The 24347-nt window shown below is 45.7% G+C and overlaps 1 protein-coding gene across 1 annotated transcript; it reads right to left on the bottom strand.

The window, feature by feature from the left end:
• Positions 1 to 13075: 13075 nt before the first annotated feature.
• On the bottom strand, positions 13076 to 13768 carry LOC124657904 (RING-H2 finger protein ATL39-like). The gene has a single exon (XM_047196383.1). The coding sequence runs from the start codon at positions 13766 to 13768 to the stop codon at positions 13244 to 13246; it is 525 nt and encodes a 174-aa protein (XP_047052339.1). The 3' UTR covers positions 13076 to 13243.
• Between the last annotated feature and the right edge of the window lie 10579 nt (positions 13769 to 24347).

The following is a 24347-nucleotide window of genomic DNA, read 5'->3' as shown; positions in this document are numbered from 1 at the left end:
GACCACGGACACCGCACAATCATCAGCCCCGACATGAAAGTCAAACTTCCTCCTCTGAGTGTAGGACAACGTTGCATAGAAAACAAAAATTTTCCTATCGCGAACACGCAATCCAAGTCAAGATGCAATCTAGAAGACGGTAGCAACGAGGGGATGATCAAGACTAACCCTTGAAGAGATTCCAAAGCCTATAAGAGTAGGCTCCTATTGCTGCGGTAGACGATCACTTGCCGCTTGCAAAAGCGCGTAGAAGATCTTGATCACGATCGCTTCCGGCGCCACGAACGGGCAGCACCTCCGTACTCGGTCACACGTTCGGTTGTTGATGAAGACGACGTCCACCTCCCCGTTCCGGCGGGCAGCGGAAGTAGTAGCTCCTCTTGAATCCGACAGCACGACGGCGTGGTGTCGGTGGTGGTGGAGAAATCCGGCGGAGCTTCGCTTAAGCGTGCGGGATGTGGTGGAGGAGAGAGACCGCTAGGGTTTGGGGAGAGAGGGGGTTGGGCGCCGGCCCTCTAAGGGGTGCGGCCAAGGCTGAGCCACAGAGTAGCTGCCCCCTCCCTCTCCTCCTCATTATATAGGTGGAAGCCCCAAGAGTTCTAGTCCAAGTCTTCGAATAAGACCCCAACACTAAAACCTCCCATATGTGGGAAACCTACTCAAGGAGGGAGTCCCACTCAAGGTGGGACTCCCACCTTTCCTTGAGGTGGGGTGGCCGGCCACCCTAGGGGAGTCCACCTTGGACTCCTCCCCTTTAGGGTTGGCTGGCCATGCAAGGTGGAGTCCCTCCGGGACTCTACTTTCCATGGTGATTTCTTCCGGATTTTTCTAGAACTTTCTAGAACCTGCCATAAATGCACCGGATCATTTCCAAACTTGGAATATGACTTCCTATATATGAATCTTATTCTCCGGACCATTCCGGAACTCCTCGTGATGTCCGGGATCTCATCCGGGACTCCGAACAAATATTCGAACTCCATTCCATATTCAAGTTCTACCATTTCAACATCCAACTTTAAGTGTGTCACCCTACGGTTCGTGAACTATGCGGACATGGTTGAGTACTCACTCCGACCAATAACCAATAGCGGGATCCGGAGATCCATAATGGCTCCCACATATTCAACGATGACTTCGGTGATCGAATGAACCATTCACATACAATACCAATTCCCTTTGTCACGCGATATTTTACTTGTCCGAGGTTTGATCTTCGGTATCACTCTATACCTTGTTCAACCTCGTCTCCCGACAAGTACTCTTTACTCGTACCGTGGTATGTGGTCTCTTATGAACTTATTCATATGCTTGCAAGACATTAGATGACATTCCACCGAGAGGGCCCAGAGTATATCTGTCCGTCATCGGGATGGACAAATCCCACTGTTGATCCATATGCCTCAACTTATACTTTCCGGATACTTAATCCCACATTTATAACCACCCATTTACGCAGTGGCGTTTGATGTAATCAAAGTACCTTTCCAGTATAAGTGATTTACATGATCTCATGGTCATAAGGACTAGGTAACTATGTATTGAAAGCTTATAGCAAATAACTTAATGACGAGATCTTGTGCTACGCTTAATTGGGTGTGTCCATTACATCATTCATATAATGATATAACCTTGTTATTAATAACATCCAATGTTCATGATTATGAAACTAATCATCCATTAATCAACAAGCTAGTTAAGAGGCATACTAGGGACTCTTTGTTGTTTACATATCACACATGTATCAATGTTTCGGTTAATACAATTATAGCATGGTATATAAACATTATCATAAACACAAAGATATATTATAATAACCATTTTATTATTGCCTCTTGGGCATATCTCCAACAGTCTCCCACTTGCACTAGAGTCAATAATCTAGTTTACATTTGTAAAGATATAACACCTTGGCCTTCTGGTGCTTTATCATGTATTGCTCACGGGAGAGGTTTTTAGTCGTCGGATCTGACACGCTCAGAAACGTATGTATTTTGTAATTCATTTACGTCTCAACGCATCACTCATTTCCAAATGAGTTGGCATTAAATATGTTTGATCTTCTGGTGGAACCTTAATTCCGCGGTCTGAAATATGTCACTAATATTGTCACACACAATATAGCTTCAAAGTTCTGACTCTGTCGGAAATACACCAAGTTCTCAAAGAACCTCTTGACTTAACATCCTTTGTCATTGTCAAAACAATGACATACTCTGCCATCTTTTGTAGATTCCGTCACAATATTTAGAACTCTTCTAAATCTAGCATAGACAACTTCTAGCTCATTGTGCTACTTTTTAAAACAACACTTAGTCTAATTTGAGATTGAAATTTTATTTTTATATGTGACAAAACAAATATCGGTGTAATCACCTTACAGCGATTTGTTTGTCATTTCTCCATACAAAACTATATATATATCCTTGGTTCTTCTAAAGTACTCAAGGATACTCTTACTGTCGTCCAATGATCATCTCATGAATCATTCTGATATATGCTCATAACATTTTAGCGCACGGGACATCTGATTGTGTACATATTATTCGTGATCCATAATCACTCATGTGTTTTTACTCATTGAGTATCGAGATACACTCAAGTCTTGTTAAAACTTCACATGACAAGAACATTTTCTTAATATTTCTATATTGAACTATTTCAATATCCATTCTATGTACTTTGACTTAAACTTATTTTGTGTTTCAATCTATCTTCATAGATCTTGACACTAGATATGTTTCAGTCCATATCCTTTCATTGAAATTAATTTCTCAATGAAACCTTTTAATCAAGTATATAATTACATCATTTATAACCAACTATATGTCACCTACATAAAGTATTATAAATATGTCTTAGCGCTCCCACTTAATTTCTTGCAAATGCAAGCCTCTTCATCGTCTCTGATGAAATCAAAAAAAAACTCTTTGACTATTTCATCTGGTGAAGATTCTAACTCCGTGATACTTACTTCATCCGATTGAAGTTCGTATACTTATCTAGTATTCCACGGACCAGCAAAACTCTTGGTTGTATCTTGTATACACCTTTAATACACACTTCTGATAAGTAATGTATTTTGCCATCCTACTAACATATCTCATAAAAGAAATATGTAGTGATTACTAGAATAATCCACATAGACTATAAGCATTGCTACGGAAGATCTAATCTTGTTGTAGTCAACTATTTGAACTTTGTCGTAAACAACTTTTCGACAAGTCAAGCTTCTTCAATGATATTTCATCCAAGTCCATCAATTTGATAGATCCATTTACTTTCAAAAAGTATTCATCTATCTTGGATTTCATGGCGCATGGCCATTTTAACGGAGTCAGGGCCCATCATAACTTCTTTGTTTGTAGTTGGTTTATCATTGTTCAAAATCAATCCTTTGTCCACAAATCATTTATTTGGTCACAAAGTAAACCATACCTACAAGGTTCAATATGTACTTCGATCTCCATGGCTAAAACACTTTGTAGTCATGGGAGCCATGATCGTCGTGGTCGCTTCCGAAACCAATTCCGATGCTGCGCTACTCTGATCATTATGCTCAGGTTCATAAACCTTATCAAATTATATTGTCCTCCCACTCAAATACTTCACTAGAAACAATTTCTCGGAAATAAGAAACATTGACAAATACTTTTGTCTTTGTCTCCATAGTGGGAAGAATTCCCAATCAATTCTCTGGGATAATCAACAAAGACATTCATCCGATTTTGGTTGTAAACTCTTAAACCAAAATTTAAAGAAAAGACTATTAGGGTTTATACCCATGTCATAACTTGTATGATGTCATTTCATCGGATCATGATGATGCTCTATTCAGTGTAAAAGCGGTAGTCACTAAAGCATAATCCACAAAAATATAATGGCATCAATATTTTATCTCATCATTGATCCAACAAGGTTTGGATACATATCTCGGATACTATATCATCATTATGATACTCCAAGAAATGTGAGTTGTAGAACAATTTCATAACTCTCTTAGATGTTCGCTAAAACTCGTAATTCAAATATTTCCACCATGATCCAATCATAGATATTTGACTTTTCTATTACGTTGATTTCCACTTCATGTTGAAATTTATTTGAACCCATTCAAATGTTTCAAACTTCTTCCTTATCGAATATATCCATATATATATACTCAATTCATTGTTGAAAGTTTTCATGAAGTAGAAGAATCTCCCGCACACAACTATGCTCAGTGAACCATATACATCATTATGTATTTTTCACTAAGTTTGTTGCCCGTTCAACTCTTGGCCTATGAACGGTATTTTAATCATTCTCTTTAGAAAAAATTTGCAAGCGCCAAATGATTCAAAAATCAAATGACTCCAAAAAATCCATTTGCATGGAGTTCCTTCATGCGTTCCTTTCTAACATGACCTAAATGGCGGTTCCACAAATAAGTGGAATTCAAATCATTTGCCTTATGGCATTTTAGCGTCAGTTTTATGTATGTGTGTTTCACCATTAAGATTTATAATAACTTATCCATCGTACATGGAGTAATGTCATAATTTAAACAACTCATTGTTTTCATTTGACCGGAGCAAAATAACAATTATTAAGTTCTTTATTATAAATTCTAAGGGCTAGATAGAATGCCAACGACAAACATAATAACACTTTATTTTGTTCCAGACGTGCATTTCTATCATATTCCTTGTCAGTCACTTAGGCCATTGTATTCTTGTATTGCGTTGTTTTGTATGGCACTTCATACCAACCAATATAGTACTAATACCCAAGAATTTCATAGTGTGACCTAACTAGGAATACAACCATAACATGTATATCATTTATATACACCTGAGCTAGACTTTCTAGTCTTCTCTTTTCTTTTTGCCAAAATATCTTTTGCAGTTTCTCTTTTAGCTTTCCTCATTATTCAGAAAAACACTTCAACATCATTAACTTCTAGGTTTGTTGGTCAAATACCGATAACCTTGAGGTTCTTACTTTGAAGTTGATCATCATATGACAAGTGTTCCAGATTTCACTATTAGTAACTTTGTAATATGATGAACAATTTCACTCATAATTTTATCCATCATATCATGATGACTTTCCGAGACCATGTCTGTACATGTTAGGCTCGTAAAGTTTTAACCTTGGTATTTGCATGTGCAAATCTAGCTTGCACCCGTTTTATGCACACGTAGAATCTATCACACCCGATCATCACGTGATGCTTCGAAACGACGAGTCTTAGTAACGGTGCATATTTAAGGATGGTCACTTCATGGATATGCGAATATCGTTAGTGCCCCAATAGTTGGAGGATTGTGACGCCTTGTGTCTTCAACCTTCGTACATTCCCATAAAACTTATGAGTTTATGTAGTCTCACCAAACTTTATTCTATCATCTTGCAATAAGGTCTTAGATATCACATATATCTCATACCTTGATTATTTCTGAAAACTAAATTTTCAGCTCCTTACTTTTCAAACAGATTTGAACTTCAAGTTTCACGGAGACAAGATAACTTTAGGTACTAATTGAAACCATAACTCTTTGAATCAACAATGTGAGGTTTACTAAAAGTTTGCAATAGGACTTAATAAATTCTTGATTCTTTAACAATACGGTACCAATCCATAAAGTTTCTTGTCAGATTTTAATAGTATTTCTATCTCAATAACAAGACTAGCGCATAGTAGTAAACGGATGCCAATACTACAAAATTAATTCAAAATACTTCTCAGACTATGTTTATGATAATTAGTTCATGTTTTAATCTAATTACTAATGAACTCCCACTTAATACAACATCCCTCATAGTTGTTAAGTGGTACACGATCCAAATTCACTACACCAAAAACCGATCATCACGTGAGATGATGTAGTTTCAATGGTGAACATCAACATGTTGATCATATCATCCATATGACTCGCGTTCAACCTTTCGGTTTCCGTTGTCCCGAGGCCATGTCTGTACATGCTAGGCTCGTCAAGCAAACCCAAGTATTCCGCGTGTGCAACATGGCTTACACCCGTTGTATGTGAATCGTTGAATCTATCACATCCGATCATCACGAGATGCTTCGAAACGACGAACTATTACAACGGTGCATACGAGGGGAGAACACTTTATTATCTTGATATTAATGTGAGGGATCATCTTATAATGCTACCGTCGCGTTCTAAGCAAAATAAGATGCATAAAGGATTAACATCACATGCAATTCATATGTGATATGATATGGCCCTTTTGTCTTTGCGCCTTTGATCTTCATCTCCAAAGCACGGACATGATCTCCATCATCTTCGGGCATGATCTCCATCATCGTCGGCGTAGCGTCAAGGTTCATGGCGCCGTCTTCATGGTTGTTCACCTCATGTAGCAACTATTACAACTACTTTGAAATACTACTCAACATGAAAAATAAAGACAACCATAAGGCTCCTGCCGGTTGCCACAATACAATAATGATCATCTCATACATATTCATCATCACATTATGGCCATATCACATCACCAAACCCTGCAAAAACAAGTTAGACGTCTCTAATTTGGTTTGCATATTTTACGTGGTTTAGGGTTTTCGAGAGAGATCTAATCTACCTACGAACATGGACCACAACGTTGATACTAATGTTGTCAATAGAAGAGTAAATTGAATCTTCACTATAGTAGGAGAGACGAGACACCCGCAAAGCCTCTTATGCAATACAAGTTGCATGTCGAACGAGGAACAAGTCTCATGAACGCGGTCATGTAAAGTTAGTCCGGGCCGCTTCATCCCACTATGCCACAAAGATGCAAAGTACTCAAACTAAAGATAACAAGAGCATCAACGCCCACAAAACCATTGTGTTCTACTCGTGCAACCATCTATGCATAGACACGGCTCTGATACCATCTGTAGGACAACGTTGCATAGAAAACAAAAATTTTCCTATCGCGAACACGCAATCCAAGTCAAGATGCAATCTAGAAGACGGTAGCAACGAGGGGATGATCAAGACTAACCCTTGAAGAGATTCCAAAGCCTATAAGAGTAGGCTCTTATTGCTGCGGTAGACGATCACTTGCCGCTTGCAAAAGCGCGTAGAAGATCTTGATCACGATCGCTTCAGGCGCCACGAACGGGCAGCACCTCCGTACTCGGTCACACGTTCGGTTGTTGATGAAGACGACGTCCACCTCCCCGTTCCAGCGGGCAGCGGAAGTAGTAGCTCCTCTTGAATCCGACAGCACGACGGCGTGGTGTCGGTGGTGGTGGAGAAATCCGGCGGAGCTTCGCTTAAGCGTGCGGGATGTGGTGGAGGAGAGAGACCGCTAGGGTTTGGGGAGAGAGGGGGTTGGGCGCCGGCCCTCTAAGGGGTGCGGCCAAGGCTGAGCCAAAGAGTAGCTGCCCCCTCCCTCTCCTCCTCATTATATAGGTGGAAGCCCCAAGAGTTCTAGTCCAAGTCTTCGAATAAGACCCCAACACTAAAACCTCCCATATGTGGGAAACCTACTCAAGGAGGGAGTCCCACTCAAGGTGGGACTCCCACCTTTCCTTGAGGTGGGGTGGCCGGCCACCCTAGGGAGTCCACCTTGGACTCCTCCCCTTTAGGGTTGGCTGGCCATGCAAGGTGGAGTCCCTCCGGGACTCTACTTTCCATGGTGATTTCTTCCGGATTTTTCTAGAACTTTCTAGAACCTGCCATAAATGCACCGGATCATTTCCAAACTTGGAATATGACTTCCTATATATGAATCTTATTCTCCGGACCATTCCGGAACTCCTCGTGATGTCCGGGATCTCATCCGGGACTCCGAACAAATATTCGAACTCCATTCCATATTCAAGTTCTACCATTTCAACATCCAACTTTAAGTGTGTCACCCTACGGTTCGTGAACTATGCGGACATGGTTGAGTACTCACTCCGACCAATAACCAATAGCGGGATCCGGAGATCCATAATGGCTCCCACATATTCAACGATGACTTCGGTGATCGAATGAACCATTCACATACAATACCAATTCCCTTTGTCACGCGATATTTTACTTGTCCGAGGTTTGATCTTCGGTATCACTCTATACCTTGTTCAACCTCGTCTCCCGACAAGTACTCTTTACTCGTACCGTGGTATGTGGTCTCTTATGAACTTATTCATATGCTTGCAAGACATTAGACGACATTCCACCGAGAGGGCCCAGAGTATATCTATCCGTCATCGGGATGGACAAATCCCACTGTTGATCCATATGCCTCAACTTATACTTTCCGGATACTTAATCCCACCTTTATAACCACCCATTTACGCAGTGGCATTTGATGTAATCAAAGTACCTTTCCAGTATAAGTGATTTACATGATCTCATGGTCATAAGGACTAGGTAACTATGTATTGAAAGCTTATAGCAAATAACTTAATGACGAGATCTTGTGCTACGCTTAATTGGGTGTGTCCATTACATCATTCATATAATGATATAACCTTGTTATTAATAACATCCAATGTTCATGATTATGAAACTAATCATCCATTAATCAACAAGCTAGTTAAGAGGCATACTAGGGACTCTTTGTTGTTTACATATCACACATGTATCAATGTTTCGGTTAATACAATTATAGCATGGTATATAAACATTATCATAAACACAAAGATATATTATAATAACCATTTTATTATTGCCTCTTGGGCATATCTCCAACACTGAGGCCCGTCGACGGAACCGACAACCTCGCCACACTGGCGACACAACACACAAGATTTCCACCCAAGCGATGCAAGCAACTACTCCGCCCCATGAAGCTTCTGCCCGCCATGAATCCCAAGGCCACTGCCTCAACGCACAACCACCATCCGGGGCCGCTGCCCCGACGTTCACTAACCCGAACGCAGGAGAATACACACACAACTGCCATAGCTAACTTTCCAAGGCGACGCCCACAGGAGGGAAGCGATGTTTACATCATTGTCGCTCGCTCCGGCTAACCGAAGCTTGGGTTTTCACCTGGAGATCCTAAGCCATACTCACATGAAGAGAACATCCACGAAGGTGCCTCCATGGAGGGAAACGACGTCAATAGGCACCGCCATCATCGGCACCGACCCGAGGGTTGGGGCAGGGCTTTCGCCCAGATTTACTCCTCGCCGAGAGAAAGGCTTGCCAGATGGACGGGAACACCCAAAAGCGTCGATGCTGTCAGAGCTAAGCAATTCGTGCTGAACATCTCCGTCGATGACCACCAGGCTTCTCAAAGCAACGTCCCATGCAGCACCTCACGCCATGAGGAACACTGCTATACATCCACAACACCTCAGCCCACGATGCACCCGCCTTCCTGGAACCGATGTCCCGCCATCCCCACACACTGCAGACCTAGCCAAACCACCTTCGCAACAGCCGCAAGAGCACACACCAGCAGATGATGCATGCGGCCTCGACGGCCACACAGCTTACGCGCGTGTCTTGCAGCATCACCTTGGCTGTCCACAATGCATGTGCCACAACCCTGCCGGACACGCAAGCCAGAGTGGTCGAAGCATGGTGGTTCCGTGTTCCACCATGGCTAGAAGAGGAAGAAAATATGTTGATGATTTTGGCTATGCGCGCAAAGTGGTCGAAGCATGGTGGTTCCGTGGTCGGTCATCGGAAGTTGTGGAGGGAGCACATTGAGGGGCACATTTGATTCGTAGCTATTTTGTGGATGAACCAACTTTCCTCGAGAGCTACTTCCGTTGCCGTTTTAGGATGAGTATCAACTTGTTCAAACATATTTGCAAGGAGGTGACGAAGCATGATCGATTTTTTGAGCAAAGAAGGAATTCTTGCGGCGATCTTGGGCATAGTACTTACCAAAACGTGACCGCCACCTTGCGTATGTTGGCATACGGAATTCCAGCCGATCTTGTTGATGACCATCCGGATATGGGTGAGAGTCAAGAAATTGAGTTTGTCAAACACTTTGCAATAGCCATTGTGGAAGTGTTCGGTGAGCACTACCTGAGAGCCCCTAATGCTGAAGATACCGCTAGGATCTTGGCGATGAATGAAGCTAGAGGGTTTCCCGGTATGGCTCGAATGATTGCATGCACTGGATTGGAAGAATTGTCTTGTCGCTTGGCATGGACAATTCCAATGCGCCAAAAAGGATACCACCATCATCCTTGAAGTCCTGGCCGATCAAGAGACTTGGTTTTGGCATTGTTTTTTTTTGGAATGCCGGGCTCTTGCAATAACATCAACATCCTCCATCGCTCCCCACTCATGACAAGAATTTCCAAGCGTGAAGGTCCACCGGTGCACTTTGAAGCAAATGGACACACACAAAACTATGGCTACTAACTTGTTGAAGACATCTATCCAAGGTGGCAAACATTTATGAAGACGGTTAAATATCCAACTGGCAAGAAAAAGCCCCAATTTCATAATGCACAAGCGGCAGCTAGGAAAGATGTTGAGAGGGCATTTGGGATTTTGCAAGCCGAATTTGCTATTGTTAGGGGACCTGATAGATTTTGGGATCAAAATATCATTTGGTATATCATGATCGCTTGTGTCATTATGCATAACATGATCATCGAGAATGAGCGTGGCCAAGAATTGGACTACACCCACTATGAATTGATGGGAGTTCCCGTCCAAGTGCGTAGAAGAGAAGAGAGACTAGCCCAATTTATTTCCGCATACCATGACATTCGTGAAGGAAAATGCATGATCAACTTCAACTTGATATCATCGATGAGTGGTGAAAGTGGCATGGGCAACAATGAACAAATTCAGGTTAATTTACCATTTGCTGCATTTGTTGTATTTGTTGTATTGTCATTTAGACATCCATTTTATTCATTTGAACTATTCATTGTTGATGTTGTTTGTGTTGTATTAATAATTGAACTATTTTTTTTTGATTTTATTTGTGTGTGTTTGATCTTCATGTGAATAGATGCTTGTGAGATTTGTGTTTCTGCGGTAGCGCGCGTCGTAAAACGCAGCGTCCGGTGGAGTGTTGTTTTGCCGCGCCTAAAAACAGAGCTTCCGGAGGAGCGCAGGGTTTTAGCGTGCGCGGCAAAGCAAAAACAACGTTTTAAACGCCTTTTACCGCGCAGTATTATAGCGCTTCTGTTGGAGATGCTCTAACGGAGACTCCCTTTTTTTCTCTAGCCAGCATGCAGGAAAACCCTAAGCACCGCCTGTTCCGGTGTAATGTGTATAGGATCAACGTTGCATACCTTTTTTTTTTGCCTTTCCCACTGCGTGCGGGTGCCCACCATCACCGACTCCTTCCTTCGTTGCCCGTCTTCTCCCTCTCTTTTCCACTTCCGACCAAACAACTTTGGATGGCGGGCTAGCGACAATGACACAACTACGCGTTAGCAACTTCGCGCCTCCATGGGCCACTTTGGTTCACCTTCGCGTTCGGTTGCACGCACTCTCCTTGCTGACTCTTCGTGCTCGAGGATCCGCTCACGGACCTCCACCTCAGGCGTTGATTCGCAATGCACATGATCCATCGACTAGTTCTAAAAACAATTGAGCGACCGACCGACTCATGTATTGATCGAATTGATCTGATGGTGTAGCTGCCACAAGCTTCCAATCTCGACAAGATCTTTTTTTGCCCGAACAAATCCTGCATCTGCTTCCGGTTTCTTTCCACGAGCCGATCTCCGACTGCTCCAAGGTCCTGCAAACCATCGGTCAACTTGAGCGTCCCCAGTGGATCTTTGTCAATTTCTTTTATACTAATAAACTGATGCCTCCAACATCACTACCGCCATAGAGTAGAGAGAGGACCCCACCACAAGTGAGGTGTCAAAAACTATGCCTCCCATGCCAATGTACCTATGCTAGATGACATGACAAATAGAATAGATAAAAAATAAAAATGTATCTATTTCACAACAAGACATTCTAGGCGTGCGGGGGTTATAACCTTGATTATCGATATATAAATATATTGTTGAACGACACAACACAAAGTTTGCCATTAAATTGTGATAAAACATATTCTTAACTTAGAAAATATATCGGCACATTAATATAGTAGGTCAAATCTGCCATCTAGATACTATTCGTGTCTTAAATGTCATATATATCCATGTAGTAACAAAACCAGAATGTAACAAAATGAGAGGAAAAAGAGCCACACAAGTAAAGATGGAAACTACTATTTTTTTGTCAACCGAAATGTTAACGGGCATAAACTATTTTTTGTTTCATTTTATTAAGAGAGTTCATTTTTGTTCAAATCCTATCTAACATCGTATGGTTCATGACCATGTAGACCCTAATTATTATGTGGACAACACACTGTAATGCGTTGAATTGTAAGACTAATATCAACCAAAAACATTATGAATATTAACCTTGGATAATGATATAATATCATATTAAAACAATCCACTAATTCAAGGACTCCAGATATGATGCAAGGTATAAAATGAGACACATGTTAGCTAGTATGGTGCTTTTGGAGATGGCATGATAATCATTGGCCATAAACTAAAGATGGTTTTTCTTTTTCAGGTTTTCTAAAAAAATAACATATAATTATGTTGGTTATAAACTTTATTATTTCTATCATAAGTGACTTCAATAAATTTGTATATCTATTTCTTAGTCACTTGAACACATCAAAAGGCAATGGCCTTGCATTTGCAAGGTCCACCGTGATAGTTAATACATAATATGAAATTCTTTGATTCGCCCACAGTTCCTTCTGGTGGATCCCAATTTTGACAGTGACCAAAGAACCTAAACCACTGCCCCGTCATTATCGAAACCACGTTTAGTCAATCTAGTGGTAGCTATAAATTTCATATATTAGAGAGTTGAGTGACCAAATGATCACTTTCGCAATTTTAGAAGCCAAATAAAAACCTTCTGGAAACTGTAACACGATTCGGCCTAATTTTTATCTCAAAAGGGGAACAAAGCCCGCCCTCTGCATCGAAACACGAAACCTCTATTGGGCCAACTTTTAGGAGTTTTAGACATGATTAGATGTGTTATCTGGCCAGCTCAATAAGCTACGTATAGTGTTCATAATATTTTTCCTCTTTCCGAACCATAGTTAAAGAGTTCAGAAAAATGTTCTGATGGAGATTTGACAAAGATTAGTAGGATGCTAGCATAACCATGTACAGGACAAGTGTATCACTGATTAGGAGATAATCAGCTGGGCAGCAAAGATGACACTCCGAATGGAATCTGTGTATGTGCAATCTTGTATCTTGAACGCACAGCCGTGCTGCAGCCGCCACCAATTACACCGGCGGCAACGGCGGCTCTGGCGGCAACGGCGCCATCTTCCCTCCCTTGTGCGGCTCTATGTGGCACCGGCAGACGGGGCAGGTCGCGTGCGAGTCGAACCACATGTCAATGCACCCCACGTGGAACGTGTGCGCGCACACCGGCAGCCGCCGCGCCGTCTCGCCGCCTCGCAGAGTCTCTATGCACACAGCACACTCGGCCTCGCCGTCGGCAGCGGCACCGTAAACGAACGCCGGGATCTCCGCCATGGCAGCCGGCGACAGGCCGCCCCGCTCGATGGCCGTCTCCGAAAACACCACCGGCCCAGCAAAGACGCGGCCGGCGCAGGAGAGCACGAACATGGCCGCGCAGTAGAGCGCGAGTGCGACCCACACGTACCTAATGAACGCGGAGAGGAGCACGAGGAGCAGAAGCACCGGGTACGACGCGAACACCAGCGCGCTGCCCTGCCCGGCGAACAGCGCGCCGCCGCCGCGCGCCTGCCATGGGTGCGTCGGGTAGTCCTCTGCCGACGACATCGTTGGTTGGTTGGTTGAATTCTTGGTGCGGTCTGCGGTGCTTGTGAGTTGTGACTCAGTGAGTTGTGAGCAATTGCCGCCGACATCGGCCGCAGATTTGTAGGCTGGAGATTATGCTTCGGATAATGCTTAGTTTCGTTGACAGCGTATGCAGGGAGCTGTATCTAAGGAAGGGCGGATTTGAGTTAGTTTATTGAGCAAGCAAAATCGCCTCTGGTATTTGGGTTTAGTTTTAGAGAGATGATCTTGAAGGATAATATAATGGTCGAATGCCAATCAGGGCCGACACTGCTTTCAGCAAAGAGTCTACGACCTGGATCAAGGACAAATACTATGTGTTTTGTTTGGGACGCAGCTGACCTCATCCGAGTTAGATGTGGCCTGGTTTATTTTATGATAATCAACTCTCTTAATGTATTAGCGACCTTAAGGCTTAAGCCTGTGAGGTGTTGAGCTTGAGCCACTGCGCGCACAGACGCCCCTGGTGTGCGTAACTGGTGCAGGTACCTTGCATGTTTCATGGCGACCAAGTCGCGAAAAGGCTCAAGAAGGAAGAGGCAAAGGATAATGGTTTAACATATGGGAAGATAGCTTGAAACCATGAATTCTGATAAAGACAGCCGAGAGGGACACTTGCTCTATCGTGTGCCACTTCGCTCTGTCAAAAAATAATAATAGTACTTCGTTGACAAATGTAGCGTATTTAGTGGCAAAGATCTGGAGAAACATTCTGTCATATTTTAGTCGTGCTCACAATATGATCTCAGTTTTTGTAGGAGTAGATGAAGAGGCTTTTTACAGTAGGGACTGGAAAATATTAGCCGTCCAATCAGCAGATCCAATGGTCCAGTTTACACAATACTAGTCGTTTCCAAGAGTAGTATTTTCCCACCCAAGAGCTAATTTGGCAGGCGCACATCTAACAAAAAAAACTTTCCTTTGCTTAGCATTTCTTATAATGGATTTTCTTTTTAGGGAAGCTTATGATATCTTCTTTATTTTATTCCTTTACAAACAATCCGTGCATGTGCTAGAGAATTTGAATCTAATTACATTTCTTATAGAGAAAAATATATATCACCAACGGGAATAGAGAAAGTAGAAATAGAGTGCCAAAATATCGACCGAGAATTTTGTCAATTTTAAAAAATTAATTGAAATTTTCTCGAATTTTCAAAGCAAGTATGCTTAATAATTCAGTTGCAGCCTAGTGAAAAACAGTATTAGTAAATTCATGCGAAAAAAATCCAACGTAATGGCAGATTGCTTGCACATCATTGGCTGACTGAGGGTATCTCCAACGATATAACGTAAAACGGACGTCTAAATTGTCCGTGCGCGTCCATTTGCGTTGGTTGAAATGATCGAAACTGACAGCGTGTCAGTTTGCGTAGGGGGCTGCCCCGAGCGGCACGACGCAATTTTTTTGGGTTTGCATTGTTTAAACATAACTTACATAGTGATAAAAAAATATAAATTATAAAAACTAGAAGCCCTAGCCTACTCCTCGTCGTCGTCGTCGAGCACGACGAAGTCCGGTACCTGCCACGACCAGTTGGCAAATGGCGGAACGTACGCCGGTCTCGCCGGTGGTGGTGGGGGAGGTGGAGGAGCCCATGGGTTGAACGATGGAGGTGGAGGCAGCGGCGGGTGCGGGGCCGAGTTCTGCAACGCCTGTTGTAGGGCATGTTCCTCCGTGAGGCCAGGCGGCATGATGTCCGTGGCATACCGTGGCAGCAGCGGCTGCACCGGTCGGTCCACCTGCGGGACGAGGACGCCGAGCCTCTCGATCTCCTCGTCTGTCATGGTCGGCGGGAAGTCAAACTTCCGGCCCTCCGCCATGGCTGCCTGCCAGTCGTGGAAGACGCAGTCGATGAAGTAGTCACTGTCGTCCTCCACCTCCTCGTTCTGGTGGCCAGCGCGTACGCGTCGTTGCCGTCCTCATCCTCATCCTCGTCGTCGTCATCATGTGGAGGCGCAGGCGAGGGCCGTGTTCGACGACGAGGCGGCGACGGGTGCACGAATGGGAAGTCTCGGCACGGCACCAGGTGTGCCACTGATTTGAGCTGACGGCGAAGGCTAGATCGTCGTGGAGGTCCGGCGGAAGGTAAGCCCGCCTGCGCAGGATCTCGGCGCTCCCTCTCTGGCTCGCGACGAGACATTAGTGGGACAAGCACCCGACGGTAGCTGAGCCGCCAGCCGCCGCCAGGAAGGTGCACGTCGCTCCAGAGATCGCACATCAACCAGTTGGCGTGCAACACCCGCGCCATATCGATGGGGAGCGGCACCCTATTCTCTTGTGCGTCCTTCTTGGTGCTGCAACCGGACGCCTCAGAGTCGCGGCGGCGGGCGGTGGTGAGCAGACGTGTCGGTGGTATGGGCAATGGCATGGACAATGCCCCTTGCATTTTAAAGGACGAGCCGATGGGCCTGGTCCCAGACGCATTTTTTAATCGCGCGGTCGCAAACCGGTCGTGAAGCGTCCGTTTGCGTCGCCCCGTTAGAGATGCTTGATGTTCAATACAGGAATAACCATGCACCTAAAATATGGTCCACATACTAGGTGTGAGTCGTTTAAAATCTAGTAAACAAGAAAATAGTGATGGCTCAATCATGTCACCTACATGCGTGGGAGGTAGCATCGGGATATCAAATTCTGACGTGGCATAGTTGCACTTAGATGGTAACAAATGCACTCAATCTCTGACATGATTTTGTTACCATGTAAATTAACCAAAATACTACTAGTTCATAGGACTAGTAAAATGTACCGTAAAAGATCTCTAGATGAAACATGCATCCGCTAAGATTTCCGAATGAAACGGTAACGGTAGTAGTACTCGACGACAGCTAGTTAAAATTACCGTATCCCAGCACTGGGTATGCCGTATATGCATGGATGGGTAGTCAAAATATACCAGCTATGGGGTTTAGATTTATTTTTAGATACTATGATAGATCCTGAAGAATATATAATGATCGAAAGCCAAATAGGACCGATGCTTCTTTCCGCGCGAAGGCTCCGTGGATAAATGGCAAAAAATATGGAGTGTTTTATTTGGGAGACTACCATTCATCTTATCTTAGACGACTACCTACATGGCATGGTTCTATACTTCTATATTATATAATCTCATCTTAGTACGTGCCTGGCATCTCTCATAGTATTGTATTAGCCTCTAAGCAGTTAGCTTATCGGGATCGAGCCACCGCATACAGGTGACCCGGAAGATATTTCTTTCGTGGTTTGATCTGATCCATCCATTGCGACCAAGTCAGGAAGGCTCAAGGTGGGAAAAGGCCATGTATGAAGGAATGTGATTTAGCATATGGGATAATACCATGCAATCCGATGAACCCAGCCGAGAGGGACACATATTCTATCGACTGACATTTGTTGTGTCAACAAAAACAAATAAGATTTTCGTTGACAATTGTGGTGCATATTACTGGCAAAGATCGAGAGAAACTTTCCAATTATGAACATGATAATCTCAGTTGTTGTCTCACAAATAAATCTATGTTAATATTTTCTTTGCGCAAGCTTGGTCTGTCAGCTGGCGCTGCATTTCCCCTTTGCATTCCTTGCGGCCAGGAAAGCAGAGGGTTAAATGTTTCTTTAGGTTTCTTGTTTTGAGAATTCACCCCCACTTTATTGATTAGCTAAAATATCTTTAGAAATACAAAGTCCATCGAGCGGACAGCCACAAACGGTGACCAGGCCGCAAACTAACACTACTATGAGCAAGGTGGTGGTGAGGCTCCCCATTGGAGTTTCTTTTTTCGTGTCTGAAAACCGTCGTCACGAAAGTTGACGCCGTCCCCTTAATCTCTGCAATTATCATACTGTACTCCCCTTGATATGGGCGATGGATATTGTTATGACATGCAAAGCAGATCCTTGGTAATTCCAAATCCTAGGCCAGTGATAAACCCTCCCTCCTCTTCTTTGTTCTTACCAACATATGATAGACTAAGCGAACAGTGAGGATACCAGTCCGCTCATAATGCAATGACCAGGAATCTAGAAGGCGTCGTGTGGTTAGTGAAATTTTCCACATAGATTCAAATATTTCTTTAGGTCAGAAGGACTTATCCTTTTATTCAATTTGCGAAGACTAGTGAAAACAGGGTTGTAGCACCGGCTTGTAAGGAGCTTTATCACCGGTTGCCCAACCGGTGCAAAGAATCCGGTGCTAAAGCACCCCCTAACTTTAGCACCGGTTGTGTTATGAACCGGTGCTAAAGGGCACCATGTGGCTGGCTCCCGAGCGCCCGGGCGGAGGACCTTTAGCGGTGCTAAATGTTTCTGCCGCGGCAGAGTTTCGGAGTGTTTCCCTGCTGCGGCAGACTGTCGCGGCAGGGAAGTGCACCAAAACGCTGCCGCGGCAGCGTTTATGCTCCATTTTCCTGCCGCGGCAGAGTCTGCCGCCACGCCGAGGGCTCGCCATTTGAAACACGTTAATGCACACATACATGAAACTATTATATTACACAACATCGCTATGAATATGTTGCGGTCAGAAACCCACCGGCGAGCAGCGACGGGCAACACAGGAGAGCCGGGAGCAACTTAGGGCTGCGGCTGGCCCTGGTCCCTCCGAGCGACGGCCCGCAAAGACTCCGGCACGCACGTCCGATGCTGGTGCAAGGGCGTGCCACCTGACCTATACCTGGTCAGGAAGGTGATGGAGATGCCTCGCTTAGTTTCCTGCATGGCATACACGTAAACATTAAATACGAGCCTCGATCGGCTCTCAGGTTGTCCTGTGAATCGGCTCAAAGAGCCGATCCACCCATGATTCGCACGAGGTGTACGAATATATGGTGGTCCTGCTTGATCAGAATAAAGCTAAAACGACCTACTACGATTTAGGGTTTTCACCGCATAATCGGAACATCCTACTCGTGATTGAGCCTCGCGGCCGCGCACGGTAATCGTAAGCCGACCCTAGACAAGGCCTAAAAACCAACACGAAGTTGATCCCCGGAACATCCTGTCTAGGGCTAGCAAACTACACCCTGCGCGCCGCTGGATCCTTCAACCCTTTGTAAGGCCTAACTATGCAGATATTAAACTAATCCTTGAAGAACAAGGAGCAACCATAACGGATCGGATCTACTAAATAATGATCAAGCGGGGTGCCGCCCCTACGCCTAAGATAGGCGTAATGGCGGCTAGATGTCTAAGGGTTGCACGACGATAGCATATGATACGAAGAACAATGCTAACCCTAACACATCTAAGATAACTACGTTGCTCGCCATCAAAAAGGCTTCAGTACGAGCAACGCATGAACAGCGAATAAACTTGTACTGCCTAGATCGCAAGATGCGATCTAGGCAGCATGATGCTTACCCGGAAGAAACCCTCGAGACAAGGGAGTTGGCGATGCGCCTAGATTGGTTTTTGGTGAACGTGATTGTTGTTTATTTCATAAACCCTAGATACATATTTATAGTCCGTAGACTTTCTAACGTGGGAATAATCCCAACCGTGCACGAGCCAAACTCTAACTAACCGACACGTAATCTACTATATTACAGATACACGGGCAAACTAGCCCAAACTTTGCATATAAAGGCCGATTCATGAATTTCTTCCATGTATATCCTTCAAGCCCATCTTGATCGCGGCCCACCTCTGACTCGGTCAAATTCTGGTGATAACACATGCCCCCCTGGTTTTGGAATTGATAATTCCAAAATCACTCTGCTTTTTCTTCGTCGGGTCATGTCGTGGCGAGAGCAGAACCGTCGCAGTATTCTTCATCATGATGCCTTGCCTTCTCAACTTCTCTGCAAAATTTGATAGCTTTAGCATCACTTCCTCGGAAACTGCAATGGCATTAAATCTCCACTAGGCTCCTCCTTATTTAACTGTGCTGATTGATTAGCCTTTTCATCCCCTTCCTCTGTTCTAGCTATCGGCACCGGAAAAAAAATCCTCTTTCCCTGTAGCAATGTCTTCCTCTTCCTCCGTCTCCTCTGGCCTCTCCCTCCAGTCTTCCTCCTCGAGCGAGCCGGAGTGGAACTTTGATCATGTGCCAGACGGCCCACCCGAAGCACTCGTCGGGTCAGATGGCGACCTGCCTCTGACCGATGGGGAAGACGACCTCAAGTTCCTCATCGAAGGGAAGCTGATGAGCGAAAGCGAAGATGACCTCCACCCCTGGGCGAAACCCACCTCCTCCGACGGGGAGGAGGAAGAAGAAGAAGTAGAGGAAGAAGAGGAAAAGGAGGAGGATGATTCCTCTTCCTCCGCTGGGCATCCGCCGGCAAAGCGATTCCGCGCTTGGGCGGACAGCGAGGACGATGATGATGACGAGGAGGAAGAGGAAAAGGAGGAGGATGAATCCTCCTCCTCCGCCGGATATCCGCCGGCAAAGCGCTTCCGCGCTTGGGCGGACAGCGAGGATGATGATGATGACGAGGAAGAAGAAGCTCCGGCCGAGGGCTGGGGCAGCAGCGACGAGGAACTCCCTGGAAGCAGCGCCGACGGCAGCTACAATGGCGGCGATGAGGACAGCGACGACCCCTAGAACAGGGGCAAATTAGTGTAGGACTAGTAGTAGCAGTGCACTAGGCATCAGATCCCCCTTTTGAGAGTCATCGGCTCTTTCCTGTAAAGCCGCTCCTTTGAATCAATAAAAATTGTTCTTCCAATTTGACTCTCAATTAATCCAATTTCAAGCCTTCCGTTCGCCGCACCAAGACCGATAGCAACGTATCGGATTTTTTTTAGACGCCCATGAAGCCAGACTCAGATACCGATTAGACCGTCAGTCAAGCACTTCTCAAATTCAGACTGTGATTTGATATCTGACCATAATATTTCGCAATCCTATAGCCGATGGCTGTTCATCGGCTGTTTTGAGAATCCAGTCTCCTTCATTTTCTTGCAGCAACAGGACGGTCCAAACCCTGCCGATGACGACGGCTTCCCTTTCAGGCTCCTCTCCGCAGCTCTAGTAGTCTTCTTCTGCACCAACTTGCCGCTTTCGGAGAAGGTTACGATGCAGGGTCAGCCGATGCAATTCCAATCGGCTCCCAAAAACAGAGTGTCTACCAAATCAGCTGCCCCCGAGCCTCAGCTAAGGTGAGAACAGTGGCGAGGATACACAGTTCAGTCCAAGGGCCCTGAACTCAGGCAAATTGAGACAGCCACCGTGCAGAGGTCCTAGTCATTCCTACGAGCGTAGCTGAGAAAGTGGCCAACTCAGCCAAGCCGACGGTAGATGCACCAGAGCCGATCACCTTTCTTCCTTTGAAAGCCGATATTGTAGATGAAGTACCAACGGCTTAATGAGCAAAGGGCTGCCTTGTATGCCAAAGCGATGCTTCGACGATGCTTGCTGAACTGGCGCAAAGGGTTGGAAGTCCTCGAAGAGAAGGTTCAGGCACCAAAACCGGCTCATTGTTCACTCCCTCGAGGAAACAGAAGGCCTCTCAGCTGAACTGAACACCGAACTGGTCGAAATCCGTGTCTTGAACACGCAGCTGATAGATCTTGTGTAATTGTACTAGAGTCAATGGCTGTACATCGGCTTTGTTTCTTTAGCTCTAAAGTCGATGTCCTTGCATCGGCTGTATACCAACCATGAAAATGTAAAAAAAAATTTACTGGCCGATTTTCTATCGGCCCCCAATATTTCACTGCACATGCATCGCACATGTTCATCCGATTAGGTGCCCCCCGAGCCGAATCTGTCAGGTAACTGCAGATATCGGCTCTGTAGTTAGCCAAGGCACTGTATTTGCACGTCGGCTCCGGTAGGACCAATATTGACTCTCATCAGCCGACGTAAAACCGCTGCTTATTAGATCGATGTTGAACACAGGCGGAATGTGTGGTGAGGATAATTTTGACCGATTGCTGGAATCGGCCTCCACGTTGATCGAATCGCTCAATGAAGGTTTTGCAATGTTCCTCCATAGATCTTTGGGGCCGATCCCAAGGATCGGCCTCGCCACGTTTGCCCATCGGTTCGTTCTTGCTACACGGTCAGGCCGGTGGATAAGACCAGCCTAACCCCATCCTTTGTCACGTCGACGCGCTCGCAGTCGTCTAGATTGATGCCTGAGAGTGGCTCTTGGCCTGCTGTCTCCCAAGCGTTCATGCCAGCCGTTGAAATCTCGGCTGAGTCATCTGCATGGACGACCTCTACCTCATCTCCATCCCACTGTATTACGCATTGGTGCATCGTGGATGGGATGCAACGATTGGCGTGGATCCAATCTCTTCCTAGCGAGAACAGCATAGGTGCTCTTGCTGTCGACGATAAAGAACGTCGTAGGGATGGTTTTCCTTCCTACGGTCAGATCCACGTTCAGAACACCTTGTGCGTCAGACGCTTGGCCGTTGAAATCGCTCAGTGTCACGTTGCTCTTGATCAGATCCGAGCTAGAGCGTCCCAATCGATGTAGCATGGAGTATGGCATAATGTTGACTGCCGCTCCAGTGTCCACCAGCATCTTGTTGACAGGCTGCCCATTGATATAACCTCGTAAGTACAGGGCCTTCATATGTCTGTAGCTTCTTTCTCGTGGCTTCTCAAAGATAACCGGCCGTGGGCCGCAGTCAAGTTGTGCCATGGGTGCCTCGTCCAATCCTGGAGCACTAAACTCCGTCGGAAGGATGAACACCATGTTTGTGCCAGCCGATGTTTCATCATCGGCTTTCCTTTGCTTGGGGCGCCACTCCATTTTTTGTGGTCGACCCTCTTCATCCAGGGTTCGCTGAATTTTCGCGGCCGGATCAGGCCGCGCCTTCCTTAGCGTGTGCGGGTATAACCTTTCGGCTTCCTCCAAGCCGCGCAGTCGCTGAACCCTACGCTTTTGGGAACGGCTGAGTCCATCAGGGCACCACCTTGGCCGGTGGTACCTGTCTTCTTCTTCATCATCGTCTTCCAAATCCTCGAGATCTTCCGCCCGAGGGGACTCAGCGTGCTTGTTCCGAGGTGGGAGAGGCCCTAGACGTTTGAATACGGACACGTTAGCTGCATCCTTCCTCTTCTGTCTACATTACGGGCGGTTGCCGATTGTAGGCAATCGGCTCATTCCTGAATCCCAGCAGTGTCTGAAGAAGGGGCAGTCCCAGTACCTATCCTCGTCGTCTTGCTCCCTCGATTTTTCCTTGGCACGACGCTCGTACTCCTCCTCATCGCGATCATGCCGACGATGTCTCCTGGCGTCCCTAGCCAGACGGTCTCTATCATCATCGTCGCTGGATCGTCGGCGTTGGCTATATTGACTCACATACTTGTTGAGGAGGTGATCAGAGAGAGGTTGCTGATATCTTACGTTCCTCACTTCTCCCTCTGTGATGTAGCGCTTGCCATCGTGCCGGAGCCGATCGCGTGGAACGGCTTCCTCTGTGTCCTTGCTACGAGAGCAGCTGCCCTCGTCTCCGTCCTTACCAGAGTGGTGTCCAAGTCCTACCATGTTGATGTTGAACGAGAAACTTGGCTGGCACCCTCCAGGGTAAGTGCACTCCACCATCTTTACGGCGGGGAAGGGGTGGGTGTCGACCTTCATGGCGTACTGGTTGAAAATTAGACGTCCTTGTTCTATCGCCATTTGGATCTGCTGACGCCACACCCTGCAGTCGTTGGTGGTATGGGAGAACGAGTTATGCCATTTGCAGTATGGCTTTCCGTTCAGCTCTTGTACCGTGGGGATTTTGAGGCCTTCGGGTAACTTCAACTGTTTCTCCTTAAGTAAGAGGTCAAAAATTTGCTCAGTTTTAGTTACGTCAAAATCGAACCCTCTGGGCGGACCTGGTGGCTTAACCCATTTGCAGGACACGGGGGTTGCCCCCCGAGTCCATTCAGCCACTTTACCTCTTGATCTCCCGCAGAGCCTTCGTCTTCATCTGCCTCAACCAGGACTACCGCACGCTTGAATTTGTCCTGGTACAAGTCTGGGTGGCGCTGTTCATATAACGACAGTTTCTGAACCATGTGCGCCAGTGAAGGGTAGTCTGCTTGGGAGGCCATATCCTTGATTGGTGATGCAAGGCCCACCACTGCCAACTCGACTGCTTCCTTTTCAGTCACACGAGCCGAATAACATCGGTTCCTAAGATTTCTGAAGCGCTGGACGTATTCTGCCACAGTTTCTCCGCGCTTCTGACGTACTTGAGCTAGATCGGCAATGCCGGCCTCGGAAGCCTCTGAGTGATACTGCATGTGGAACTGCTCTTCCAACTGCTTCCAAGTCCGGATCGAGTCTGGTGGCAACGAAGTGTACCACCCGAAAGCCGATCCTGTGAGGGACTGTGCGAAGAACCTCACGCGTAGTGGATCCGATCTTTGAGACCGTTCCTAGCTGTGCCAAATATCGGCTCACATGCTCGATGGAGCTGGAACCATCCGATCCATTAAATTTGGAGAAATCGAGGAGCCGATACTTGGGTGGTAGCGGGATCAACTCGTACTCGTTGGGGTACGGCTTGGAATAGCCGATTGTCTCTCTCTGCACTATGCCGCATCGGGTTCTCGTGATCCTCCTTTTCGGCACCATGCCGAGCTGGTCTCTCGGGATGGTGCTGATCGATCCGCGGTGCTTGGCTGCAGGA

This window comes from Lolium rigidum, chromosome 1 (assembly GCF_022539505.1).
Source record: "Lolium rigidum isolate FL_2022 chromosome 1, APGP_CSIRO_Lrig_0.1, whole genome shotgun sequence".
NCBI lineage: Eukaryota > Viridiplantae > Streptophyta > Magnoliopsida > Poales > Poaceae > Lolium > Lolium rigidum.
The sequence above is the reverse complement of the archived record's forward strand: the minus strand, read 5'-3'. Positions and strand labels throughout refer to the sequence as shown.

Excerpts from the sequence above, each read along its gene's own strand:
- LOC124657904 (XM_047196383.1), bottom strand. The coding sequence starts at position 13,768 with ATGTCGTCGGCAGAGGACTACCCGACGCACCCATGGCAGGCGCGCGGC.